We start from the raw sequence: 26,838 nt of genomic DNA on the forward strand, positions 1-26,838 counted from the left end.
ATGGAGAGCATGAATCCATCCCTTCTCGCACAGATCGGGGCACTGAGGCCCAGCCAAGAGAAAGATCCACCCGAGCAAAGTTACACAGAAAGGACAGAGACAGAGCTATGCTCAGCATTCGGGTTCCCGACTGCCTATTTCCACTCTGGCATGCCACCTCTCCCCTGCAAAGCAGACTTTTAAAGCCTGTTGGCTGGAGCAAGTCAAGACAGAATGGGCGATGACCTGGCCCATCAGTTCTGCCTCTGCAGGGGAGGAAGTGCTCGGTGGGAGATGAGGGAATGGCAGCATATCCAAGAGAGCCCTAAAGACTAACAGGTTTCATTTCCTCAGCTGACAATATTTGTTTTTTGCCTCAATCTGGCCAGTTGCAAGGATATATCTGGACAAACCCAAATAAAACAACCTTTTCTTTCTCATTAGCCCACTGGGGAACAATACTGGATAAACAGAGACCTTTTGAAGCACGAGGCAAGAAAAACAGACTGACACAGATGATTCTTTGGGGAGAATGAGAGGTGATGTCTGTACTGTATGCCAGGGTGGCAGAAATATAACACTAAAACTGAATTTGACCAGTGCCTAGACAAAGGGCTCCAATATACTTCTTCCAAGATGAATCCATTTGGATATCAGAAGGATGTTAGAACATTTTCTCCCTGCCCAGCTGCTATGACACGTGACTTTAAGACTTCCAAAGGCTATTCCATTAGTTTTCACCCCTGTACTAATAGAATTAATAATGCTTAAGTTTTCTTTCATGACTTTTTTTTTCAATAGCCTTACAAGAAAATCTGAGAAGTTATATGTGGTCCTAGGACTGTGGCCTAACCACTGTTTGAATATACAGCTTGGAAACAGCTTAGGGACAAGGAGCGCTTCTCATTTACCAGTTTATCCTTGGCATCTAGCACAGGGCTTAGAACATATAGATACTTCGCGAATGGTGAACAGATACATATTGAGTTGTTCTCTGTCATTCAGGTGTATTTCTGGTACACCTTATAAATTTTGTGTCTGGTTTTTATAGGAGGGTAGGACAAGTTTCATCAAACCACCTGCCTTTTTAAATCTTTCTCACTACTAAGCTATTTAAAACGTCAGTTTAGTTTTATACTTGCTTTGGCCCAGTATTTAAAAAAAAAAAAAAGGGAAGAGAAAAAGAACAAGTCCCAGTTTAGCTCCACTAGTTACAACACAAGAACTCTGGAAATAGTTACTGAGGCCTGGGCCAGGAGGCCAAGTGGCCATGCTGTGTCTCAGGAAGCTCCCACCAAACTCTCCATCATCACTCTGACTAACAAACACTTGCAGGGAATGGATATTGAGCTTGAAACACTACCTTGCCATTGTCTAGGATATACTTGTCCATGACAGGTGCAGGAGCGGGGTAATAGGACGACGTATTTGCTTCCTCACTGAAAGTGCTCCGTAACTCCGGCTCGGGCTCGAGACATTCTGACTTTACTTTTTCCAAGTCAATGGCGGGACCTAGGCAGTTAAGAAAAGAGATCTGTCTAGAACTCCAAGGACAATAAAAGGCAAATATTTTTAACTACGCATCTATCAGCACACAGTGGCACAAAATAAATATGCTGGTTTATTTTTTCTGTTGGACTACACTTAAACCCAGGCTTGAAAATAATATGAGATATGAACGTCACAAGGGAAAAGGTAGGAAATTGGAAGACAAGAATGAACAAGACTCTAATTAAGTATGAATGAGAAGTGGTCTTTGAGGGTGTCATTGTCTGAATGGAAATGCAGGGGAATCAACTTCCTGGTCAGAAAAAGAGGTCCTGTTAAGACTGGGGTGCACAAGGGGTGGCAATCGCTGCAATATGCAAAGTGTGTATTTGCTAAAACCCCACTTCTGCAGCCTGCAGTGGAGCGGGCCACAGCCTAAGAACAGAGGTTAGGAAAGCAGTGGGGACAAATGCAAAGCCCTCCCTCTCCCTAAGACCTAGTATCTACCTAGACAGGAGCATTTCAACCAAGAAATTAAAATACAATACAGATTAAGCTTCTGACTGCCTGATCTAGCAGCTACCCTGATTTCTATTTTAATGCAATCAACACAAATTACGCGCAGTTTAAACAGTGAAAGGAAGCTAGATAAATGGTGGTGGTTTCTAAGGGGAGTATTTTTTCTTCTCCATTAAGCTTTTAAAAATGATGGACTATTTTTTAAATCACCTATTGTGTCTTGATTACCAAAGGGCAGAGAAACAGGATGAAAGTGAGTAAATAAGGCTGAATGACTTGATTAACTTTTGCAGAAGAGCAACTCCAAAGGCCAATGGAGAGCTCAGTACCCTGGAAATGTTCCCGACACAAACATTTCTTGAGCTGTCTGGGATCTGGGAGTTAGCTACTGCTATAGTGGGTCCCCCTGGGCTATGCCTATACCTGAAGTAACCAATGAATTTCAAGGTCCAATCTTCCCTTATCCTAACTATGTGGATCGCCTGATAAGGAGCTCTTTATACACTAAATTACAATCTGGTTCCAATTCTATGCTCAACTGCCACACCCCAGACTTTGGCTGGTGGTAGAGAAGGTATTGGTGATTTTGTTACTAAAATTCCTCATGACAGGGCTTCCCAGAACAAGAATATCATTCCTGAGTTGCTGGCAGCTACCATCTGCAAGACAGAATCTCTGTAGTCTCTAAGGATGCAAGCATAAGCCTTGTACAAAGCAGAATGCAACATGGCTGGGAAGCAAAAGAGTGCTGATGAAAAAAAATGGTTCATCATGGTAGAGCAAGGTTAGGTCCTATGCCTGGCTCTGCTGTTTTAATTGTGTGACCGCAGGTGAGTGAATTGTAGATGCAGACGTTGGCAGAGTGAAGGACAGGCAGCATCAGAACTGTGCTGAGGGCATCTCCTAACACTGTGTGATGTATGTAGGGGCTGGGCCCGGGTCCCACTCTTCTCTTTGCCCCCAGCACCTGGCACTGAGTACCTAGTCTCTGAATGTTTGCTAAATGAATTAAAGAATGACAACAATGAATGAATACTTCTACAGTTTCAGAAGCAGATGCCAAAGTCTCTCTTCTCTCTGTGTGAGATCTCAGGTTGAATTTCTGAGATACAAACTCAAGTGGAGCATTTGATCTTTTCTGAGATCAGGGCAGAGGTAATTACTCCAGTTTCCCCTAAAGGGCATGGCCCAGTTGGCATCTGAAGTCCCTTCCTGCTCTGACATTCAGCAACAGGAAAAGGGGATGGGCTGAGAAGATGAGGTCCCTGTAGCCATTGGCTCACAGGTCATCTTTGGCAAGATTGTGCCCCTCCTCTAAAGTCTCTTTTTCCTTCTAGGAGAGGAAGATGTTGGACAAGAGAATGACTCCAGTTCAGTTCTGACTTTAGTCCGGTTCTCCCCCACCCATCTCCACAATGGCTGCCAAAGAGATCTCCTTGAAACCGTGTCCTTCCTTGCTTAGCACCTTCCTTCCTAGTTACCCTCAAAATTAGGTCATACGTTGTAGCCTCCGTAAGGCCCAGAACAACCAGCCTCCTCTCTACCCCTGGTGCTCAATTCTTGTTCTCACCTGATACCTCTGCAGAGGGGCCATATGCCATGCTGTCCCGGCCTCTATGCCTTGGAAGTCTCGGCCTTGCATAATGCCACCTCATCTGCCTGCCAAGAATGGAGCTTAGGGGTCCCCTCTGTGAGGCCTTGCTCTGATCACCACCAGGTAGGGGGAGTCTCTACTTTGTAAATACTTCCAGCAAATTCTGTCTGCAATCATCTGCCAATCTGTTGTCCGCATTAGACTGTGAAGCTCTTTGGGGGCAAAGTTTTATTCTCTGTGCAGTCTTGGCAGCCAGAGTACTGGCTGGCACACTGCAGGCTCTCAGTAAATTCTTCGTGACAGGAGGGGAGAGAGTTGGGGGTGGAGGGGTGGGCAGGGACTTAAACAGGCCAGGGCAAAGGTTCTGAAACAAAATCCTGCTGCCGAGTTGAGGTGCTTGGGGGTACAGGCTAGGGTGGGTGGGAGCTGTTCTTAAACTACTGTGACCTTTTGGCAGCCCACAAAGTAGAACTTAGGTCTGTCAAGTAGAAATTGGAAACTGCTGACAGAATGGACGATTCCGATGGCTACAGAGGGACATATAAGGGACATGAGGACCGAGGGTTGAGAGATGCTTCTCTGGCTCCATCCTCTGCTGCCCCCTTGCCACATCCCCACCCCAACCTCCCAGTCGGACTCCACTCCAAAGTGCCATCCTGGCCTTCCCCACGCATACACCATTCCTTCCAGCTTCCCAGTCTGTGCTTGTGTCCCTCCTGCTGTCGGATCAGTCTACCCCACAGATGCCCACCTAGCTGAACTCCACCAGGACCTCAAGGCCTGACTCAAATGCTACCTCCCCCATCTCTTCAAAAGGAGGAAGCTGTTCTCTCCACCTGTTGGCTTGGAATTTGGAGTCAGAGCCTGGAGTTTAAATTCTGGATTCCCCATTTACTGTTTAGGTGAGTTGTAAGCTTCCTCAGGTGGGTGAGCTCTGTCCCCGTGTGGACCCCCCCCCCCCGCCCCATATAATCAGATGCTCTCAGCTGTTTCTAGGCATGTCCCCCCCACTAGATGGTGAGGCTTGAGGCCAGGCAGGGACTGTGTCTTCTTATTTCAGAGACCAGGGCTCAGCAGTGTCTGGTTCACGTTCTACCCTCAACAGGTAATTTCCACATTAATGATTACTTAACCTTCCTGGCCCTGTGGCCTCACTTGAAAGAAGCAATGACAACAGAGACCTGGCGAGACTGAAGATTCAGTGAGTTGACCATATATATGAAATGATTACCCCAGAGTCTGGTGTGGACTAGGTACTCGGTAAACAGTGCTCACCCCTGCTCCACCTCCTTCATACACAAGTTATTCCTGGGTGCTTCAGTTAGCCCACCACTAAACCATGGCCTTGGTGCACAGAGTCCGTCCTGGCACTCCACGGCACACCCACGCTCCCTCGGGCTCATGCCGATCTCCTCAGGGACTGCTGCACTGGGATCTTCTGGCTCCCAGGGAAAACTATTTCCTCCCATTGTCCGTCAGCACCGTGGAGCATCCGGAGGCTGCCAGGTGTCAGTACTGCTCTCCGCAGCTGCCCCGTCTTCAGTACTGTACACAGAAGGTACCTGGCTCCTCAGCCTCAGCCCGGAGGGCAGACCAGCCAAAGGCGCATCTTGGAAGGGGTTCCTCAAGGGAACTGGGGGTAAATCACAGCTGCATAACCTCAGACAAATCACCTCACCTCTTTGTGCCTCAGCTCTCCTACCTGCAAAATGTGGATTACCAATAGCCACCATGCAAGCTGATAATGCCTCTGGAAGAGTCCAGCACCGAGGCAGGCACAAAACAGAGGATCAGGAAATGGCAGATAAACAAAAGAATGAATCCGGGAGTAAAGCAGGGTGTTCCATATTACAGAATCCAAGAGAAAAGGAACAAAAAAAAAGCGTATGATTACTTTGGGGAGAAGAGGGAGGGCCTCTAGTGCTTTTAATTTAAGGGAGGGGGAGAAAAACATTTCATTGCAAATTTTAGCCGGTTCTACTACCGATGTTGGCAATTTACATCTCATTACAACAAATGCCTCAGATTGCTGTTTTGCTTTTAAAAATTTCTGAGGCATTGTTCTCCTTCAAACACATGTGACCAAATTAGCCACAATAATAAGCACTTGTGCTAAGAGACAGCATTGTACGATCTGGTGCAGATATTTTAAGTAACAAAGGAACTTTTTTCACTTTGTGGGAAGAGTAGGAATTAAAAAGAAAAAAAAAAAAAGGCCCTTTGATCTACTTCAGGTTTATTTTGGGGAAAATACACCTTCCATGAAGAGAAGCCTCTCAGCTGGGTAAGGGAAGCTTTTACAAAAGCATAAAAGGTAGTACTTGTCTTTTCATTCAGTCATTCAGGAACCCATTCAGTATGCAATCCCTGAACGCATACCCAGATCTGGGCCCTGTAAGGCACTGGGGACCCGGAGAAAATACAGCATGCCCCAGTTCTGCAGAAGTTGAGAATTTTACATGTGAAACTCCATTTCTCTGCATACAAATAGCTGTGATTTGACAGACAAGCACTGGATTCAGTTAGAAAACCAGGTGCAAGTCCAGGTTCTGTTATTTATTTGACCTCTTTAAGCCCCAGGGGCCTCTTCCATAAAATGGGAATCATGGCACAGAGAAAGCGGCTTGATAAACATTGGCACAACGAATAAATGAAATTATATCTTTCTGGTTTTGTCTGGCTTAAATTAGACTAATGTTGTTCTTCTTGAAAACTTTCTAGAAAGTTAATGTTTGTGTGACTTCCAGGAGGTTCAGAAGTCATCCATTTCTTCAAAATATGTGTATATGTTTGAACAGTAGATACCATTTCTGAGTAACAGATGGGCTAATAATATTAGACTTTTCTTAAAACATACTTAATCCTTCCATTTACTTCTGCCAGTGAACAGGAAGTGTCTCTGCTACAGGTATAATTCCAGTTTCTTCCTAAATGCAAAGTCAATCAAGTCAAAATTCTTACATGCATTCGGAACACCTACTGTGGCACAGAGGCACACTGGATTGGGTAGAAGAAAGAGGATTCCACTCTGTTTAAAGACTTAAGCATGGGAAGAGCTATGCAACAGTGAAGGAGGTGAACAAGAGCCTTGGAAAGAGGCAGGGGGCATGGTCCAGGGCTGGGCTGGCGGATCCCTATGGGCCCTATCATTTTTTTCACGAAAGGTATCGGCCACTTTCACCTGCTATTGTCACTACACATCTGGGTTTTTTTGCCCCATATTTACACTTCCAGTGATGGTGGGGACCTATCTGGTCTCATTCCTTCAGTGAGAATCTACTAAGCACCTACTAAGTGCCAGTACTAGGCTAGATGGCTCTGATTGGCTCACAGCCCAGTGGTGACAAAAGACAGGCAACAGGTCACCACCCCATGTGGTTGACAAGGGTAAGGATGAAGACTTGGGAACAAAAGCAAAGGAAGGGATGCTCCACCTGGAGGACGCTAGGAGGGCTTCAGAAAGACAGCCACATACTTGTGTGCTGGGGTCTGGAGGATGGATGGGCAGGAACTCATTGGGAGCAAACGGCTGGGCGAGGAGTTATCCCCATCCAGTGAAGGCAAGTGGCACATAATCAAGGCTCCCTGACCAGCCAGGAAGTTGGCAGCCTAACGATCTGCACAAGTCCACCAGTCTGGGGAGGGAAAGGTCACTACTGACTTGGTGACCCTGGGAAGCTTCAGGGGGAGGTGAGCTCCGGCTGGAGCACTGATGTGTGACGAGGTCTGGGGAAGGTGGAGGGGCAGTCAGGCAGGGGATGGGATCACAGTAAATAGTGGCTCTTTGGGTCCTTCTCCCCCTCACTCCTGATTTTCCCAATGCCTTCTGTGAGTGAGGGTTGGAGCAGGCTTTGCTGGGCAGAGGCAGGAGAAGCCGGTAGAGCCCTCAATACCAGATTGGCAAGTCCCTGCGGCTCACATGGATGTCCCCACAGTGGGGTCTCCTCCTTGGGAGTCAGAACCACAGAGCAGCAGAGCTAGGAAGGACCTGTGAGCATCCCCTCACCATGGGGCGGAAACCCAGCAAGGCATGGCAGGCGAGGGCCCAGGTTCCCAGTCATGGGGGTCCCACTCTGAGGAACTGCAGATGCCTATTTCAAATGACTTATTTGCTTATCTCTGCGAACCTGACCAATGCCTACTGAACGTTTTCTTTGTTATATGCCTTATGCCAAAATCTCTTTTTTAAAAAAATCTCTGCAGTATTTTTCACACTGATGTCAAGTAATTATTTGTTTCATATCCCCCTGGCTAGATGGCAACTCCAAGGTCAGCCATGGACCTTGGCTCACTGCTATCTCCCCAGCACCCAGTACAATGTCTCTGGCACACATCAGTCATTGAACATGTGTTGAATGAAAGAATTTAATCCTCATGGAAGTCCTGAAAAACGGATCTTATTATCTCTGTAGAGGCTCAGAGTGGTAAAATAATTTGCCAAAAGTTGCACAGGGGGTGAGTACTCCAGTTCTGGGCTGTTAGCTCCAAAGACCTGCTCTTTCTACTACTCTACACCTCCTCAGCTAACTGCACTTTTCAGATTTCACAGACTTGTCACGTAATACCCATTCTGTGAGACCCTCAGTTCATCTCTGACCTTCCTGGGGCATGGGGGAACAGTCTGTGAAGAACTCCATGGGGGGCAGGATGAGGGAGTGTCCCCAGGATTCATCTCACCCCCCAGGAGCTCTGAGCCTATCTTCTGCCAGCTGGTGGGGCAGTCAAAACTGGGTTGGTTCTTCATCTGTGGTTCTACCACTTCCTTCTCCACCCAACCATCTGGGCCCAGATAAGCATCCAAACGGCAGGAATGTGCAGAACAGCATGAGTCTGCCCTGCCAGACACGCACTCCTTCCTATCTACCTCTTCACTGTGCGGTCCAGCCAGAACCTACTTGAGACAGCCAGCTTCTCTCATTAACGCCAAGTCTTTGTTCAGGCTGTCCTGTTGCCTGAGGTACTGTTCTCTTCCTCTTCCTTTGGGTGAACCTAACTAGTTCCTCATCTGGGGGCCTTCCCCAGCCACCTACGGTACCCCTGCCCCCGTTATCTCCTGAGCCTTCCTCTATATCTTCTTCCAGTGCCCGGAGAGCCCAGGAGCACAGCAAGGCTCACACTGGATTCTACCCATCTGCTGATGAGACTGTGACTTTTTAAGGCAGTTCCAGGGTCTTAGCTATTTGATTTCCCTGTGCCCAGCATAGGGCCTGGGACAAAGGAAGAGTCTAATAAATGTTCTTGTACAAATATGTTTCCCTACAGTCAGAACAATCCAATAATGGAATGGGCTGCAATGGAAGGCAGTGAGTGAGCTTCCTGTGTCTAGAGGGATGTTCCAGGAGGCAAGGAGGCTACACAAGGCTTCCTGTCCCGTGTAGGAGGGTGCACTAAGTGAATTCTGGGACTCCCTATAGGACTAGCGTGCTGCAACTTTAAGAATTACCTCCAACCAAACTCAGCTGCCTAGAACAGTAATGGAGAGAGAGTATGGCCAGACTCTGGGCCCTGTAGAACCCCGGTGACCAGAATGATTCCATTCATCCATCTTGGCTCAATATTAACCTTCTGCTGCTTCATTATGATGAATTTGTTCAGATTCCATATTGCCTAGGCATGTCCTGGCCCCTCTCTAGTCCTCAGTTTTCCCATCTACAAGATGGGGGTGAGGGGTTGGACTGGGCTCTCATTTAAAGAGATAATTTCTATAAAAACTACTTCCATCCAATAACTCAAGGGTTCATCAGTCCCAGAATCCACTGCAGCACACAAAGGAGGTCTAATCATGACGGCAGGAGTGACACAGCCGCTGTAGAAACACAGGGTCTGGGTGCCTGTGGGCTCGGCCTACCTGGTGGATGGAAAAGGGAGATAGGCCTCAATTTGAAAGCTGGTTTCACCATCTACTGGTTGTGTAGCCTCAGGAAAGCTACTTAATCTCTCTGAGCCTACTCTTCCGGCCTCAGTTGATGATCCTATCTACTGCAGAGGCTGTTTTATTTTTTTTTTTTTTAATTTTTTTTTCAACGTTTATTTATTTTTGCGACAGAGAGAGACAGAGCATGAACGGGGGAGGGGCAGAGAGAGAGGGAGACACAGAATCGGAAACAGGCTCCAGGCTCTGAGCCATCAGCCCAGAGCCTGACGCGGGGCTCGAACTCACAGACCGCGAGATCGTGACCTGGCTGAAGTCGGACGCTTAACCGACTGCGCCACCCAGGCGCCCCTGCAGAGGCTGTTTTAAATATGACAAGCACCTAATGTCAAGCCCAAAGCAGATGTTCAGAGAGGCAAGCTCTTGTCTGTAAGGAGCCCTTTCCTACCTCCATTTCCTCTGATTGGCAAATCCAGCAGGGAACAAGCCTGCCACACAGCCACACCAAAGGCAATGACCATCAGGCAAAGCCTTTTTCTAAGAGGAAAGCACATTCCTATTCTGGCAGTGGAGAAAAGTCCAGCAGCTCCTACGTGTTCTGGCTCCCCAAGCAGGTAACAGAGGGACAGCCTGGACTTATCTCTCAGCCCCCCAGAAAAATGAACTCCAGGGAGAAAAAGGAGGGTTCTGAAGTGTCCTGCCACTCTGAAATCTGTTCTTAAAACAATCTGGGAGGAATTGTGGATAATCTTTCAGTCAGTGGTGCAAAAGGCCCTTCAAAGTAGAGAAGATAACCTATATCTTTAAGAGAAACAATTCCAGTTCTCACTGCTAGATCTTTTCCTGTTATCCAAGTTGAGGAGGCACAGGGCACAGTGGTTTTGGCCCCGCTCCACCACTCACTGAGGCAGCTGGCAGCTTGCGGATCTCCAATGGATCCACCTTTGCAATGGGGATACACAAACCCATCCTCGTTGGCCTCCCTCAGTACCCAACTTCTGTGAGTGTTCCTGCTTATTGGTGAGAACACACTGAGGCTGAAGGAGGTGGAAAAGTGTCCTGAGATGAACAGGCCCCAGAAGGAGAGCCCTGGCAAAGGGGAAACTGAGCCATGAAGTGCCAATCTGAAGGACTGAGGGGGTCAAAAGGAGTGGTTGAGGACTGGGGATGGGAAGATGGAATTCTGCCTAGGAATAGTGAGTGGAGGGAGAATTATATAAACTACACACCAGTGAGCTTGAGATCAAGGCCGGGCAAAGTTGTAAAATGGACTATTCAAATGTGATTTTGGAGGACTTACAAGAGGCAGTAGCAATCTCCAGGAGACAACCGTACCTGTGTTCTGCTGCAGGACAATGAAGAGTCTATGATATGCCAAGCATCATACAAACATTATCCCACATGTATCCTCAAATGATCCTACATCATATATGCTGGACCCACTGAGCACTGACTATGTGCTAGCCCCTGGACACAGGTCTTAACATGCATTTGCTCACTTAATCCTCATAAGAACCATAATGGTTACTATTACCATTGACTCTGCTTTACAGATGAGGAAACTAAGGCCCAGAAAGTTAAGTAACTTGCCCAAGGTAACAAATCAGACCATGGAAAAGCCAGGGTTCAAAACCCCAGTATTCCAGACCTCTGGGCCCATGCAGGCTCTTAATGACCAAGTTGGCTCTCCTGGTATGTGGTAGGCATTAAGATATCCATCTCAAAGAGGAGAAAACAGAGGCTGAGAAAGGCTCAGTCATTTACTTGAAGTTGCATGGGTACTGAACCAGAGAGCTGAGATTCAAACCCAAGTAATATCTGTTGCCAAAGCCCAGGCTGCCTCCAGCACAGGGGTAAGGCCAGCAGGAGGCATTTGGCTGACATTAGCTGCCTTTTCAAAGGCACCATCAGAGACCTGTGCTTAAAGAATCCAGCTCGGACTGCAAAGGATTTTAAAGATCAAAGCTGGTATTTTAACGGACTTTGGACAGAACACAAGGCATGAGCCCAGAGGGGAACAGAGGTGATAGAAACCTAGCTCTAAAGAGCCAAGACAGATTTGCAGACCACAATGGCTTTCCCCTTCAAAAATTTCAACCAGCTTGTGATCTGGCCAACAGGGACATTATCTCTTCTTTTGCTTCTCCTCGCTCAAATGGAGATAATCAACCTTACCTGGCCTCGCAATAAGGCTATCGCAATAGTCCAATGACATAAAAATGTCAAGGTGCTTTGAAACCTGTGAAGTGTCACATATATGTGAATTACTATTATTATGCTTATTATCTATGCCTCTTTCTGGCCAGAATTTATCATATCCACCTACATTCCCTGACAAAGCACACCCCAAATCTAAAACCATTATAAGCCTACCTCGTGCAATCACAGCACTTGTTTTGTTCTGCTTGGTGTCCTGTTGTGTACGGGTCTGTGCTCCCCTCTGGATTGTGTGTGCATCTCGGAGGCAGCGATTACACCCTCCTCTCTCTATTCCTCACAGAGCCCTTTCCAGCTTTAGCTGGACTAACATTCCCTGAGTCACACCAAAATGAATGTAACTATCTGAGAGGCACTTGTGGTGCTAATACTGAGGACAGTATCTAAGCTTTTGTCTTTGACCTCGAAGGACAAAGAATGTAGCCGAGGAGAACCCAAGAGAGACCCTAGGGTTTACTCTTTCTCCTACGCCAAAGCTCCCCCTTGCAGTTGCCTTTCCCCTGTGTGTTTCTCCTCAAGCCCTTGGAATTCTGAGTCTGCCAAGCTCCAGTTTAATAAATACTACGCATAAATACTTGTTAATATTTAAAAAAGAGACTGTCTTGTTTGTTTCTATATTCCTGGCACCTAATGCAGTCCTGGCACAAAGCATGCCCTCAATAAATAATTGTTGAATGAATGTAAGTAATGAATAAATGCACAAATAAATCTGCACTTTACCAACTGGAATTATCTGTGTGCTTTGTGTGTCCTCAGCATTTACTTCTTTGGGAGAGGGTGGGTAAAAAAGGGCAGAAGAGGAAGAAGGGACCGGCATTTATTAAACACAATATGCTGGTCACAGTGCTTTATTCTTTACATTTGCTTCCTCATTTAATTTTGATGTTGTCACAGAGACCCTGAGAGGAGAGACCCTCAGGATAGGACAGTGGGGTTCCTTCTGAGCAGAGAGGGCTACTTCCTATGCTAAGATCACAGAAAGTTCTGTTTCACAGAGAAGATGTTCTTTGTGGGGGGGGGGGGCAGGGGCCGAGGAGTCACCTCCATATCCATGACAATGAAGTCCAAGGGCTAAAGAAGGCCATGTGGGTGAGGGCCCAGAGAGAGGCACACAGAACTAGGTGTCAAGAGACCCCTGGGAATCGGCCTGTGACACTTTCTGAGCTTATTTCCTCATCAGCAACATGAGGACACCAGTCCATTTCCTAGATAAGCTCTCTCAGGACTCCAGAGACTCTTTCCTATTAAATCCAGCTTCTGAGACTTTCCTATTAAATCCAGCTTCTGTGTATTTGTGGAATGAATGAAAGAAGAATTAATAAATGTACAAATGAAAAAGTGAGCCACCAGGGCAGTCTCTGAAACATCTTCTTATACCATCTTGCTGCTGTCCTCTATCATTCTCCCTCGACCTCCACCAGGTGCACCATTACAACTCCTGACTGCTAGAGGGCCATTCACCACTCTGAGGTCTCCATCAGGCTCAAGGGGCCAGGCTCCTGCTCTCTGCCTCTTCCCGTCTACCACCTGCAGAACCTCAGTGGCTGGGGGAGTCAGCAATGATTCTTCTGAGCAGGGAGCCTTCCTTTTAAAACTGAGCATCCTTGACCTGTTGGCTTTCTTGCCTCTGAATCTGCCTATTATGGTGTAGATGATTCAGCACTCAAGCCGGACAAAGGCTGTTGAGCTGGGTCCCCAGGCAAGGTGGACAGGAGAAAATATGCAAGGACAGGCCTCTAAGAACAATGCTTGAGGCAGGCCCAGAGGCTCAAGGATGGTAGAGCTCAGGATGCTGCTTTCAGAGAACACGTGAAGCCAAGAAACAAAGAAGGCCTTAGTCACTTTTTGGCTCTTATCTGCCATGTTACCGGTTTCTTGACGGTGTGTACAGACGAGGAGCTGTTACAGCAGGGGCTGTCTTCCCAGACTCACCAAGAGAGCTCCACCTTCAAACGCTAGGCTAGTCTCTCCCCCAGGACTCATTATACTGCATTTCAACTACATGCTTACATGTTTTCCTCCATCACTACCCACACCCCAACTTCCAACCTCTTAGTCTTCTTTGTACTCCCCAGGCCCCTAGGCTCAGAAAGCATATGGTCAATGTTAGCTGCCTGACTGAATAAGGGAACATATGTGTAAGTGTATATGTGTATGTGTATGTGTATATATATGTATACATATATGTACACAACCTTTTATTTTCTATAACAGGAGACTCTGACAGGTAGAGAAGATAGTTAACCTGCTCAAGGTCATATAGCCAATTACTAGTTAGGGGAGGTAGAGGGGGAGAGAGCGTTAAAAATAAAACTGGACCCTTCCTTAGCCCCTCCACTAAACGGTGTGAAAAAGAAGCTGACAATAAGTGAGCACCAACCAGAACATAAGCACTATGCCCTGTGTCACAAGGCTGTGAGGGGGATGTTATTATTTCCATTTTACAGATGAGAACATCAAGGCTCAGAGAGGTACTCTCTGTGTAGATTGCTCCTCATTCTTCCCACCCACTCGCTCATGCCTGGATAACAAAAATTCACCCTTCAGGCCTCCGCTTAGATGTACTTTCCTTCAGGAAGTCTTTCTTCCCCAACCTCCCCAAATTCTGTGGGTACTCCTCTTCTATAGTCCCAGAGCCTCATGTGCTTTTGTCCCTATGGTGACATTTATGCCCTGTGTTGTCATATTTGTGTCAGTGGCTGTCTCCTTCATCAAACTTTGACCTCTTCAAGGGCAGAGGGCAAGGGCTATATCTTAAATATATTAAACTCTTACCGCTAGGCAAAATGCTTGGCACACAGCAGGATACCAGTGAGTAACAGAAGGAAGGAGGGAAGGAAGGAAGGAAGAAAGGGAAGAAGGAAAGAAGGAAAGAAGCTTCCCGAAGCCAGAGTTGGGAAGTAGGGAAGCTAGGTCTGAATCCAGGCCTGGCTGGTTCCAAAGACTAGACGGTATCCATGAAAATATACAAACTCCCCTTAGGGTAGAAACACTTCTATTATATTATATGTGGGTTTGTCTTAGAACTTGGCACATTATCATTCTCCATTTAACAAGTGCTAATCAATGGACTTTAAGCTTTCACACGTCAGGGGCTATCAGTGTGGTGCTCCAGGATGCCCATGACCCTTAGAGCACAGGGCACTGCAGGTGGTGGGTGCTCCACACATACTTGTAGTTTGCGCTGATTTATATTTAGCCTGTCCACTATGGAGACAATGGTGACTCTGATCGGGGAAGAGCCAGCCACTGGTCCTTATGATGGCATTTAAGACCTGTGGGGTAAGAGAGCTGGGAAAGTTCAACGCACTGAAACTATGGCTGAGGTCAAGTTTGTCTAAGTGTTTTAAGACTAAAGAGGCATATAATGATGCAAAATGTAGGTCTTATTGCTCCAGAGGCTTGGAGTGGTTTCTGGAGCTTAAGTTCAGTTCATAATCATACAAAACAGGCAGTTTCCCTAGGAGTTGAAAACCGTGTGGAGAGTTTTTGTTGTTAGTGTGCATTTTCCCCACAAGAAGTTTACAAAAGGTGTAGCACACTGAGTGCAATGAAAATAAAAATTATTCATTTGAGGACTGGGAAACACTTTTTTTCTCTGAAAATTCCAGTTCTTTCCCCATCCCCACCCCACTCCAAGACCAACAATGCTTTTACAAATTTTATAGTTAGGGTTTCTCTTTATGGTTTTATTTTTATATAGAATTCTAGTATCTCCTTAGGTTGTACACCCCATGTGACCTTTAGTGTCACAGGCTACGACTTGGGAGAAGGGCGAAGGCCAAGGCAGAGTTGGAAGGTGAGGAAATTACCGGTCCAGGAGTCAGGGCCCTTGGTCTGACATGAGCTCTGTCTCTGCCTCCCCAGAGACTCTGGGTAAGTCCTAACCTCAGTTTCCTTCTCTGTGACAACTGCAGGGAAAGGCCTCTCAGCTGCCTCCCTGAGCCATTCTGAAGATCTACTGAGACACTGCCTTGGGGACACACTTGACGATATAAAAGGTGCCTATAAATATAAGTAAGGTAGGGTAAGAGCACATTTATCTAAACATCAAAGACAAATGAATGAGGCTTTACATACAAATCTATTATCTAGATAACACAAGTCTTCCTTCTTGAGTACAAAATTATATTTGATTTAAACTTTGGGAATAGAACTTATGTTTGCAGACTAGATTACTTCCATGTTTAGGCAGAAAACACTGACATGGGGTTGTTAATGATTGTACTCTGGGGATGTGGAGGCTATGAACCAGTGTTTCACTGGTTTCTGCAATACTGACTGGCCTATAGCTTTTACCATCCTGGATTCTTGTGTTTGAGAGAGGGTTTCCGTCTTGTTCTCTCTACTAGGCAGTCATTTCTCATTGCTGTCAAGGCTGCCACCTTTCAAATCTCCCGATTCCTACTTTTAAACCACGTTAGGTAGGAAAACCTAAAAACCTAGTTTGTTACTAGCACTTGCAGCATTAAGATCCTCTCAAGTTCTTCTGCGAGCAAACCAAAGGAGTTTTCTACATCTTTGTATCAATCCTCCTAAGGTCATGTGCCTCTAGACCCTCCAAGCCTTTCGGCGTCTCTCATTCCTTCCCAAACAAGTCCAACACTTCAAGCTGGCATGGTTTTCAAGGTCCTTAACCACCTGTCCTCAAACTACATGTGCCATATCTCTTTTTAGCATGTTCCGGGTGCTTTCTCGTCCTCAGTGGCTGCTGCCCTCTGCCTCCTCTTGTGCCTTGAGACACCCCCACCCTTCAAGGCCTGCTTCAAGGCCCACCTCCTTCCTGAAGTCTCTCTTGGTTATAAACAACTTCTCCATCCCTTGAACTCTATCACTTTATCCATATCCCTCCCGTGGCATTTAGCACTTTCTGACTTAACGTGGTACCATGTTAAGTACCATGCTCTTAGGGCAATTTCTAGTTCTCCTCACGGTACAGAAACTGCTGTGGAGATGTTTCCGACAACCCCTGGCATTGCCTCTCGCTGAACGAATGCATGGATGAGCGGTGGCAGATACTCTGTCGGCCCCTGTTCTCCGCGCCACACCTCTCAGCATTCCCCACTGTGCTGTAGGTGGCTAAGGCCGTGGCACTCTGAAGCTCTTATCGGACTCACTGCGGGAGGGGAGCGGCTCGACCTCGTGGTGCCTGCCGAGCCAAGCCCCTGCCCTTCCCAAGCCTACGTCTCCCCTGTGTCCTCCTTGAAGAAGGGCTGCGCAAGGCATCCCCCCCGCATGGAGTGGTCGGTGGCCTGCTGTGGGGCACTCACCACTGCCAAGCCTCAGGAGCAGCACGTCCTGGAGCCTCCGGTTGAGGTCACGGAGCTCCTTCATTTCAGACACGAGAGCCCCGTATTCCTTGAGCTTCTTGGCCTGCTGGACCAGCTGCCTCCGAGTCCGCTCCAGCTCCTGCTGGAGGTGGCGCATCTCCTCCTGCTGCTGCTGGTAGTTGCGCAGCAGCTCCTCATACAGAGCCCGGGGCACGACAGCGTCCTCCAGACTGTCCATGTCCTCTGTGCCCGGCGAGGCCTCCACGAAGACCTCCTCTGGACACGTGCTGTGGCCCAGGCTCAGGCCGTTCTGCTTCTCCAGCCGGGCCACCACTGCCTCAATGCTCTTATGCGCCACTTCGCTCGGCTTCCGCCCCTCGGGTCTCTGTGTAGGACAACGAGAATCAGTTCAGGCAAGGGCAGCTGGGACTTTCTTGGACTGCGGCTCAATATTTCCCCAGACAATCCTAGAATCACAGAACCACAGAACATCAGTGCTTGGAGAAACCTGTGCAAACACTTAGTCAAAGCCTTTCATTGTACAAATGGGGCAGATTCAGAGCGGGGAAGGGTCTTGCCCAAGATCACACAGTCGTATGGTGGCAGACCGAGGACTCTGGTTTCTCGGGCCAGTGCTTTTTCCATTCCATCACTCTGTCTCCTGGGTGCAGACTATACCATGACCACCCTCCCCGATTCCCCAGCCCCTACCCCACCCACAGTGCCTGTGCAGTGACTTGCTCACGGGGTGGGGTGGGGGTGTTCAGTGGGTATTGGTGGAGAATCTGTGAGAAATCAGGCCAGGCCAAACCACCCAAGGGGAGTCACCACTCAAATCTCTTTGAGAACAAAAACATAAAAGGCAAAAACAAAAAACCAAAACAAGACAAAATACCTACCCTCCCCAACACACAAAAACCAAAGGGCATCCCACCAGTAACCTTTTCCTCAAGAATGCTTTAGTTGGGAAGGATGCTAAGAACTCTAATCTGTTCTAATCCAGGGCAGGAGCCATGCCTTATTTTCTCTGTGTCTCCACTGCCTACTCAGAACTGGCATTTGGCAGCAGCTTGATAAATGTTTACATAACTGAAAAGTTCAAAGAATGCTAACACTGGAAGTTCCTTTCAGCTTTACTCCCTCATTTTCCAGGCGAGGAAACTGAGGCTCCGAGAGGAGAAGGACTATGCTTGGGGTCACGTGATGAGTTGCAGACAGAGCCAGGTCCAGAACCTATAGCCCAACTTCCAGCACGAGGCCCCTTCCCCCACATCTGTCAGCCTCTCCCTGGGCTCCTGCCAAGCTGAGGCTCAGCAAGACAGTGGGTATACAGAGGACAGTTCATTGAGAAGAACATTATCCAGGACTATCTAGGGGCTGGAGTTTCGGCTGCCTGAGGAAATTCCAGCTCAAGTAGACAAAGCTTCCATTGAGGGGCAATGGGAGTTACAGGACCAACTGAATTCTTCACTCATGGCAGGAGGGCTAGGAGCTCTCCTGATCCGGGCATTGGTGGGAGGTGCAGACAACTGAGGACACAGGATTCCAGACAAATTAACTGCGTCAGGTCAAGCCTGCCTTAACTTCTCAGTAAGTTTCTGGGTATTTAATAAAAAAGAAACAAAAACAACACGATTCTGAGATTCAGTTACATGACAGAATCCTATCCTGTCATTTTATCCATCGGGATAAGGTGCTGCTAGTTTAGCTGAACTTATCTGCTAAAATTGTAATGATCACTTTAGATAACTGCGTCACTACACTATGAGAACATCAAGGGCAGTGACTGTGTCTGCCTAATCTTCATGACCCTGGGGGTCAGCACAGAGCCAGGCCCATAGCAGGGGTGCAATGAATTTATGAACTGAACTCAGCTGCATCTCTTGGACTATGCTTTGGGAATGTCCTTGACCTTTTGTCCGATGTCCAAACATGGTCAATGAGGAAGGCAGCCTTCTTTCTCCTCCCTGCCTCTGGGGTACCCATTGTACTGAAAAAACATATGGCTTGTTGAATAAGACATTCACTTTACAAATGAAGGCTGGAGGAGACCACCTGGGAAGCAGATCAAAGGAAATGCATCCTCAGGCAAAAATTTTCTTCCAGCCCAGGGTCCTGCAAACTCCTCTGTGTACACCTGGTACATTCTGCTTCCTATCGAATCTATACCCTTTGCTGTTTGGGGCAATCTGATAGTGACTGGCTCTGAACTGTTGCCCAAGAACGGCTGTTTAATGTTCCTGGAGCTCACGGTTGTAGGCCAGAGAGGAATGCACCATTCCAAACCCTCAGCAGCGGATGACACTGCTTAGATGGGGCAAACGGGGTGGTGCATGGTGGCACAGCATGAGTCAGGGCTCCTGGACAGTTGGGTCAGCAAGGCACACGCATACTAGCTGTCTCAACATTCTCCCAATCTGAAAAAATTGCCAGAGGACATTTATATGGGGAGAAGAGGCCAGACTGGAACTCTTTAGCTATCAAGAATCTGAAAATGCCCCCATATACGTCCAAAAGAAGGGGAAAGATTTTGTTACCTTGATGTGTCTAAGCTGTAAATCTTCTTCCCCATAATCTTTAACCTCGCCATCTTCTTCTACGTGATTGAGAGAAAGTTTGGGGATTTTTATTTTCTTCTGCATCACACTGTTTTCAAGGTCAGATTTGTCTTCTAAAATGCATATCAAGAGAACAAGGTTCATTATGAGTCAAAATGCTCAAAATACCCATAATCGCAAATGCTAGAGAATGACTGACTGAGGCCAGACCAGTTAAAAAGGAAAAGCAAACAAACCCAAGACCTGTCCCTCCTGCATGCAGGGCTCCTAAAAGCAGCAGTGCAGATCAAACTCTAGGGTCAAAGGTACATGCTACAGGCACTGCCATTCGAAGTGTTGAAATAGTGTCCAATGATTTGGCTTAGGGGTTTCTCCACGAATACCTTAAAGGGTGGCCTTTTATGAATTCCAGGATCTTGGAACTGGAATGGCCCTTAGACTTCTATTTGGTCTAAACTAGCACATGGAGCCCTTGACGACCACCATCTTTCTAAGCCAGGCGAATTCCCAGGAAGACGTGTTTTTCTGCCAGCTCAGGTGCCAATAAGCATGAAAGGGATGATGGCTCTCATGGGGCCTCTTGTGGAGCCTCCCCACAATCCCGACATAGGACAGGCTGAGGTAAGACAGATATGAGAAGAGTAACAAGTAACATTTACTGCCTTTTTACTGGTATCAGATCACAGAATGACAGAGTTTGAGGGGCCTTGGTGACCAACTGGTCCAACTCTCATTCTACAGAGGAGGGAACTCAAACCCAGAGGACAGAAGGGGTTTGCCCACAATGTGAGTCTGAGGAAGAGCCAGGAGGGAGAAACAGGCCTCTGGCATCTCACCCAGTGCTTACACGTGATAATAATACACACCAAAATGAACCACACACTGTAAAGTGCTACACAAATACAAAGGGATATTACTCCTCCTCACTTTCTCATTCTTTAAACTCAACTTCAGATAATCCAAAAAAGATTTTAGACTTCTTTAGATTTAGATTTTTTTCTCCTGCACAGATTTCAAACTTTATTTCCCAGATCTATCTTTCACTGTAGATGTCAAAAGTAAAAATTCAAAGAGGGGAGTTCTAGAGGTAGAAACTTGAGCCTGGAACTGGCCCCTTGTGGCAAATACTTTGGGATCTTGTGTTCTTGGCTTGAACTGAGACTCTAGGGATTGCTGTTTCTTTTACTTCTCAAAGGTTCCCACTGCTATAGCCCAAATTCACTTTCTAGCATGTTGCCCAATGCTGGATGTGGCATGTGGCCAGGTAGCTGGTTAAATACAGTCTCTGAGGGTCTTTATGTGTGAGTGTGTGTGTGTGCATGCATATGTGTGTGTGTTAAACATGCTCTTACACTTCCCCCAAGCCAGGCTTCTCTCTTCACAACTTGTTAGTAAAGCTGAGAAGGAAGCTTATAAGCACACAACTATTCTAGAATGTAGTCAAATGCCACATCTTCCCAAACAGTCTTAGGAAGGGAGCCCCCGCTGGAGAGGAGTGGGACTCTGGTACCAGAGAGACCTCTTTGGGAACCTCAGCTCTTGTGTGGCAGGGTAAGGAGGGAGGGGGGAAGCCTTAGTCTCACAGAGCTCAGGTGTCTGCTCTATAATGCAGTGGGGAGGGACGGCACCAATAATTTACATAACTCACTGCACACTGCCTGGTATACATCAGGCTCTCAACAAACAGAACACTAAAACTGACATTATCAACATGCTCGGAATCATTTTTATCTCCTTAAGCATAAGGTGAGTAAAGATACAATTTTTAAAAATAAAGGAATGACTTAAGAAGGATATAGAGTGTGAGGGCCCTGCCCAGGGAAAAAAAGACTAGTCTTTGTTAACACCCTCCGCCTGAGCAGAGGTGAAAGCGGCCTTTCCCACTAACTGGAGGAGCAATCCTCAGGTTCTATTTTCACAAGAAAGGCCTGTTTTTGTTCTCTTTGTGCCTATAAAATACATCCAATGAGTTAGGCTGAACAACAGTGGGGACTGTGGTCTTTCTAAAAGAGCAACAGCTTCTTCCTCCTACAGATCATTGTTGACTCTAAGTCAAAAAGCTGTGAAAATATAAAAGCGAAAGAAAGTGCTTCAAATGATGTTACGCTGAAATGGGGTAGGTGGGCGTTTCCACATGTGAAAAGCCAGACACAGAGGATGAGAAGGTGGTGTTAGGACTTCTGGATGTGTTGGGGCAAAGCTTCTGAGCTAGTTGTCAGTTTGATAAATTCAAGGGCAAAAGTTTGAGATGGAGACACCAAACTAGAAGTGACAAGCCACCCTCTGCCTCCCTGAGCTGAAACTGTGTAGCTCAGGATCATGTTGGTTGGAGAGAAGCAATCATTCAGATGTGCAACACTAGGTAATATTTGCACTGAGGACAATCCTCAGGTCATCTCATGCAACCCTTTCAAAATGCAGATTAGGAGACTGAGGTTCCAAATGGTGAAGTCCACATATCTGTGTACTCAACAATCAGGCCCCAGGGATACAGGAATAGCAGTACAGTTCCCGTTCTCATTCTGGAGAGCTTACTGTTGTGCAAGGTCATAGAAGTTAGTGTCAAAACATGAATAGTATGAGAACTCAGACCCTGTACCCAGCGTCCACGGCATTTTCTCCTATGCCTCAGCATAACATTTCCTGAGAATATACACTTACAAGATCTAGCCTGGGCCCCAGAACATGGAGAACGAGCACCCAGTTGTGGGAACACACAATAAAACCACTGAAAAAACAATAATCCAAGATCTTCAATACTGAGTTTGAATAAGGGGGAAGTAACTGTTTTCAGAGGCAAGGGAGATCACTTTGGTCAGTGCAACCATGGTAGGTGCTTGAGAAGAGGCAGCATTTGAGCTAGGCTCCTTACTAACTGACTTACTGAGTGAGTTACTCTACTTCTCTGATCCTGCTTCCTCATCTGTGACTCACTCACTTGGCCAGGATGTTGTGAAGTGGCCAGGATCACTTCTGTATCAAGTTCTAGTAAGAACCTGAGTGGAGTGAATGGTATTTGGGCAGTTTTCATAAAAGGATAGCCATTTAAGGGTGATAAGAATCTGGAGGCAGCTGGGTGGCTCAGTCGGTTAAGCGTCCGACGTCGGCTCAGGTCATAATCTCATGGTTCATGAGTTCGAGCCCGGCGTCAGGCTCTGTGCTGACAGCTCGGAGCCTGGAGCTTACTTTGGATTCTGTGTCTCCCTCTCTCTCTCTGCCCCTCCCCTGCTTGTGTGCACACATACTCTCTCTCTCTCTCTCTCAAAAATAAATAAAAACATTTAAAAAAAAAAGGGTGGCAAGAATTTGGAACACACAAAAGGGACAAAGACTAGAAACTAAAAAAGGAATGTTGGGAAAATATTCAGACTGGTATGGTTACTAAACATGGTTCAGTAACAGGCAGAAAAAAGAGGTGAGGAAAGAAGTTAAGGCAGTTGGAGCTTAGAGAGTAAATGGCCTTGAATGCCAAGGTAAGAAGAACTGAGGTCCAGCTAACAGGTGTGGGGAAAAAACTAGGAGTGGGGCAACCCAGATTCCAAGTCCAGTCCTGCCACTTGGTGGGATAAGAAGTCAGGCAAGCTGCTATGTCAGTGAGTGTCATTCTTCTCTTTCTCTTTCTCTTCTTTTTGAGTATGTATCTCAAGTGGGAATCAAATCAGCTGAGTAAATGTGCATTGAAAGCAACAGAGCCCTGTCTGTATATATGGTGAGTGGCGAAGCTCGGTAGAGCCTGCTGCAGGTTTGCTTTTGGGGGTGGAGACCTGCCCAGCTGCCTGCCTGGGGTGCTCCACTCTCTACCTGAGGCCCCACCCCCACCAGCTATACCCAAGGCTCCATGCTTGCCCAGCTAACTGGAATGCCCCCCTCCTTTCTTGTCTGCCTGGCAAACTTCACACAGCCTCCATTCACCTCCTCCTTCCTCCTCAAAGGTCCCAATACACATTGTACAAACCTCTAGGTAGCTTATTTTCTTACTCTGCTGAGATCATCTGGTTTGAAGTCAACCTTCCCCACTGGAGTGTGAGTTACCTCAGGGCAGGGCCCAAATCCTAGACCTGGCCATACAACAGGGAATCATCAAACAAAAATGTTTAATGGAAGAATACTTTTTAAAAAGAGGCTACACCAATAAACCTATGAAAAGGTGCTCACAATCATCAGTCATTAGGGAAGCACAAATCAAACACATAATGAGATACAACTATCCACTCACTAAGATGGCCATAATGAGAAAACAGAAGGGAAGAGAGAAGAAACAGAACAAGCAATGAGAGGATGTGGAGAAACTGGAGCCCGCATTCACTCCTGGTGGGAATGTAAACTGGGACAGCCACTGTCGAAAACAGTCTGGCAGTTCCTCCAAATGTTACATGTAAGACCATCATATGACTAAGCAATTCCACTCCTAGGTATATACCCAAGAGAAATCAACACATATCCAGCAAAAATTTGTGCATGGATGTTTATAAGCAACATTATTCATAATGGCTAAAAGGTGGTGACAACCCAATTGTCTATTAATTGGTGAATGGATTAAAAAAATGTGGTATATCCATGCAATAGAATATTACACAACCATAAAAAGAAATGAAGTGCTGACAGATAGCAACAACGTGATGAATTCTGCAAAACATTATGCTAAGTGAGAAAAGCCAGACACAAAGGCCACATGTTGTCTGGTTCCACGCATGTGAAACACCCGGACAGGCAAATCCATAGAGACAGAAAGTATGTTTGCCAGGGGCGTAGGGGGAAGAGGCAATGAGAAATGACCACTTAATGGGTAACAGAGATTTTCTCTCTCTCTCTGCATGTGTGTGTGTGTGTGATGAGAATGTTCTGTCATCAGATAGTGAAGATGGTTGCAGAACACTGTAAATATACTAAGAATTGCTGATTTGTACATACTTTAAAATGGTCTAAATAGTGAATTTTATGTTATTAGACTTCAATTAAAAAATAGGCTACCACTTGTAGCATGTCTACTACCTACCAGGTACCATCATAAGGCTCTTTACTTACATTACTACATCTCACAACAATCCTGCAATTATTAGCCACATTTTTTTTTCCCCACAAAAAAAGAAATGAGACTCAAAGAAGGCTTAGTGCCATCCAGATGGGAAGATGCAGAGTCAGAATTTGTTCTAAGTCTCTCTACGTCCAGAGCCCATGCTCTACCCTTTCTAGACACAGGCCTATAACATGCAGAACCAGAATAAATGTTGAATGAATGAATGATGGCCATAGATGAAAACATCCAAATTCCCCAGCCCGAAGTTCAAAGCAGAAGACCACTTTATTCCTGCTCTCCTGCATCTCCAGATGCCTCTGTCCTCAGGAAGCCTCCAGAAAGCAGCAGTGATCATCACCAGACATAACAGAAACAGGTTGTAGCCAGGCCTAAGGACTTGAAATGGATTCTTTGAAAAGGTAGGCTGAGCAGTAAAGTCTGAAATGACAAGAGTGACTTCTAGAAAGGAGCAGAAGCAGATAGTCCCTCCAACCCCATGCCTCCTGATCTGGACACATGGCCAGGGAGATCCTGAGGCTCCTCTGGAGCTAACTACTTCCTGGTTCCATCTTAATGCTCATCAGTCTCCAACTTGACTGGTGCTCCAGGGATAAGGGTTCAGGAAGCCCTGTGGCCTCCATTCATCCTTTTCTGTAGTCAGTGCACATTTACTGAGCTCTGGTCTCAGTTTGGACCACTACAACCCAGAATGTACCAAGAACCCCAACCAGAAAGCAAGATTTGACTTCCTGAGAGATGCTGCCACACATGGGGCAAACCTCTGGGTCTCCAGGCCTTCCTGACCCTAATCCTGATTGAAGGTGGTACCTCACATCTATATCTAAGCTACAGAAAATTAATGAATAATCAGTGTCAGCACAAAAAGTGGAAGAAGTGGTTGGGAGAGGGAGGCCCAGGATCTAATAAAAGCAGCATGGTCATTTGAATGAGGTGGTCCTAGTTTGGAATTCTGTCCCTTCCACATACTAACTGTGGGACCTTGGGCACACTACTTAACCTGTCTGAGTCTCAGTTTCATGATCTATAAAATGGAAATGATAAACTGTTTTCCAAAAGATGGTGCATGTAAAACACCAAGCACAGTGTCTTTCTTGTCATAGGTGTTCAATGAATAGCTGCGCTGAGGCTATCGCTGTGGGTTATGTGCTTGGCTTTTATCCCATGGCAAAAAGAACCACTGCGGGTATCTGACACAGACTGAGACATGATGAAAGAGATGTTTTGGGAAGATTAATGTGGCAGTGGCAAGCAAGATGGATGAGGTGTGAGGAGGAGACTGAACATAGGGTGACAAGAAGCTATAACTCTTGACTGGTCACAATAATGGAGGTGAACAGTGGTGTGGATCATCTAAGGCAGCAAATAACCTCATGTAGCATTCTAATGTGGCTTTGGGGTGTGCTTCTGGCTTCACATTCCAGGAAACCACAAAAGGAACCAGCAGTGGACTCAGAAGGACGAGGAAAACTCTCTAGTCAACCTGCCTTTGCAACTGTTCCAAGCTTAAGACTAAATAATCAGTTCTCAGGTAAACAAACAAATATGTAGCCTCTGAAGAGACAACCTTTACTGATTCTGACTGCCTAATTCTCTTGTTTCCAGGGGAGAGAAAACCACCAAGGATTTGGGCATCAACTATTTCCTCCTCCTTTGCAGCTGCTGTGATGTCAGTTAATTTCATTCATCCATTCAACAATACTAAGTACCTACTGTGTGCCAGAACCCATGCCAAATTCTTTATTAACATCAATATACTTAATCCGCCTGAGAATTCAACTGAAGCAGAAACCAAGGCTTAAGGAAGTGAGATGGCTTGCCTAAGACCTAAAGCTATTATACAGTGGAAACAATTTCCAATCAGGTCTGCACGACACTCAGGCGCTCCCTGTTCGTATCATGTAATTATCCTATAGGAACAAGAGAAAAATGGTTAAGTCGCTAAAATATCCTCAACTGAACTACAAGGCACATATACAATGATGAGCATGTCCATATAACTTCCAGAGTGCCTGCTTTCTCCTAAAACCTTGCCTACACCCAGAAGAATGTTGTGATAAATTCCCAAATTGAACTAGGCATTATACAAGTCCCATCTGACTTGATGGCAGACTCCTGAACTGCAAGCTTATCAAATCCACCCAGCTCTACATAATCCTCAGAGTCCTTATTCAAAGCCGTAAAATAGGGTAGAAGCTACTCTTCATTGGTGTCTGTTACTGACCTTTGAGAAAGAGACATCCCATTAAAGTGGAGGTACAGTAACAAGCAAATAGTGTCTTAGAAAACAGGCAGGTGGACAGGAA

At 46.4% G+C, this 26,838-nt stretch overlaps 1 protein-coding gene across 2 annotated transcripts in view; it reads right to left on the reverse strand.

Moving 5' to 3' along the window:
- Positions 1-26,838, reverse strand: part of BEND5 (BEN domain containing 5) — a 48,147-nt gene that overhangs the window by 13,005 nt on the left and 8,304 nt on the right. For both annotated transcript variants that reach the window (XM_030325360.1, XM_032594296.1), the window contains exons 2-4: positions 19,477-19,610; positions 16,940-17,324; positions 1,343-1,491 (exon numbers count right to left, since the gene is read on the reverse strand). In XM_030325360.1, the coding sequence (XP_030181220.1) occupies positions 1,343-1,491; positions 16,940-17,324; positions 19,477-19,610 (668 nt within the window). The remainder of the gene's footprint in view (positions 1-1,342; positions 1,492-16,939; positions 17,325-19,476; positions 19,611-26,838) is intronic.

The sequence above is a fragment of the Lynx canadensis genome, chromosome C1, assembly GCF_007474595.2.
Source record: "Lynx canadensis isolate LIC74 chromosome C1, mLynCan4.pri.v2, whole genome shotgun sequence".
Taxonomy (NCBI): Eukaryota; Metazoa; Chordata; class Mammalia; order Carnivora; family Felidae; genus Lynx; species Lynx canadensis.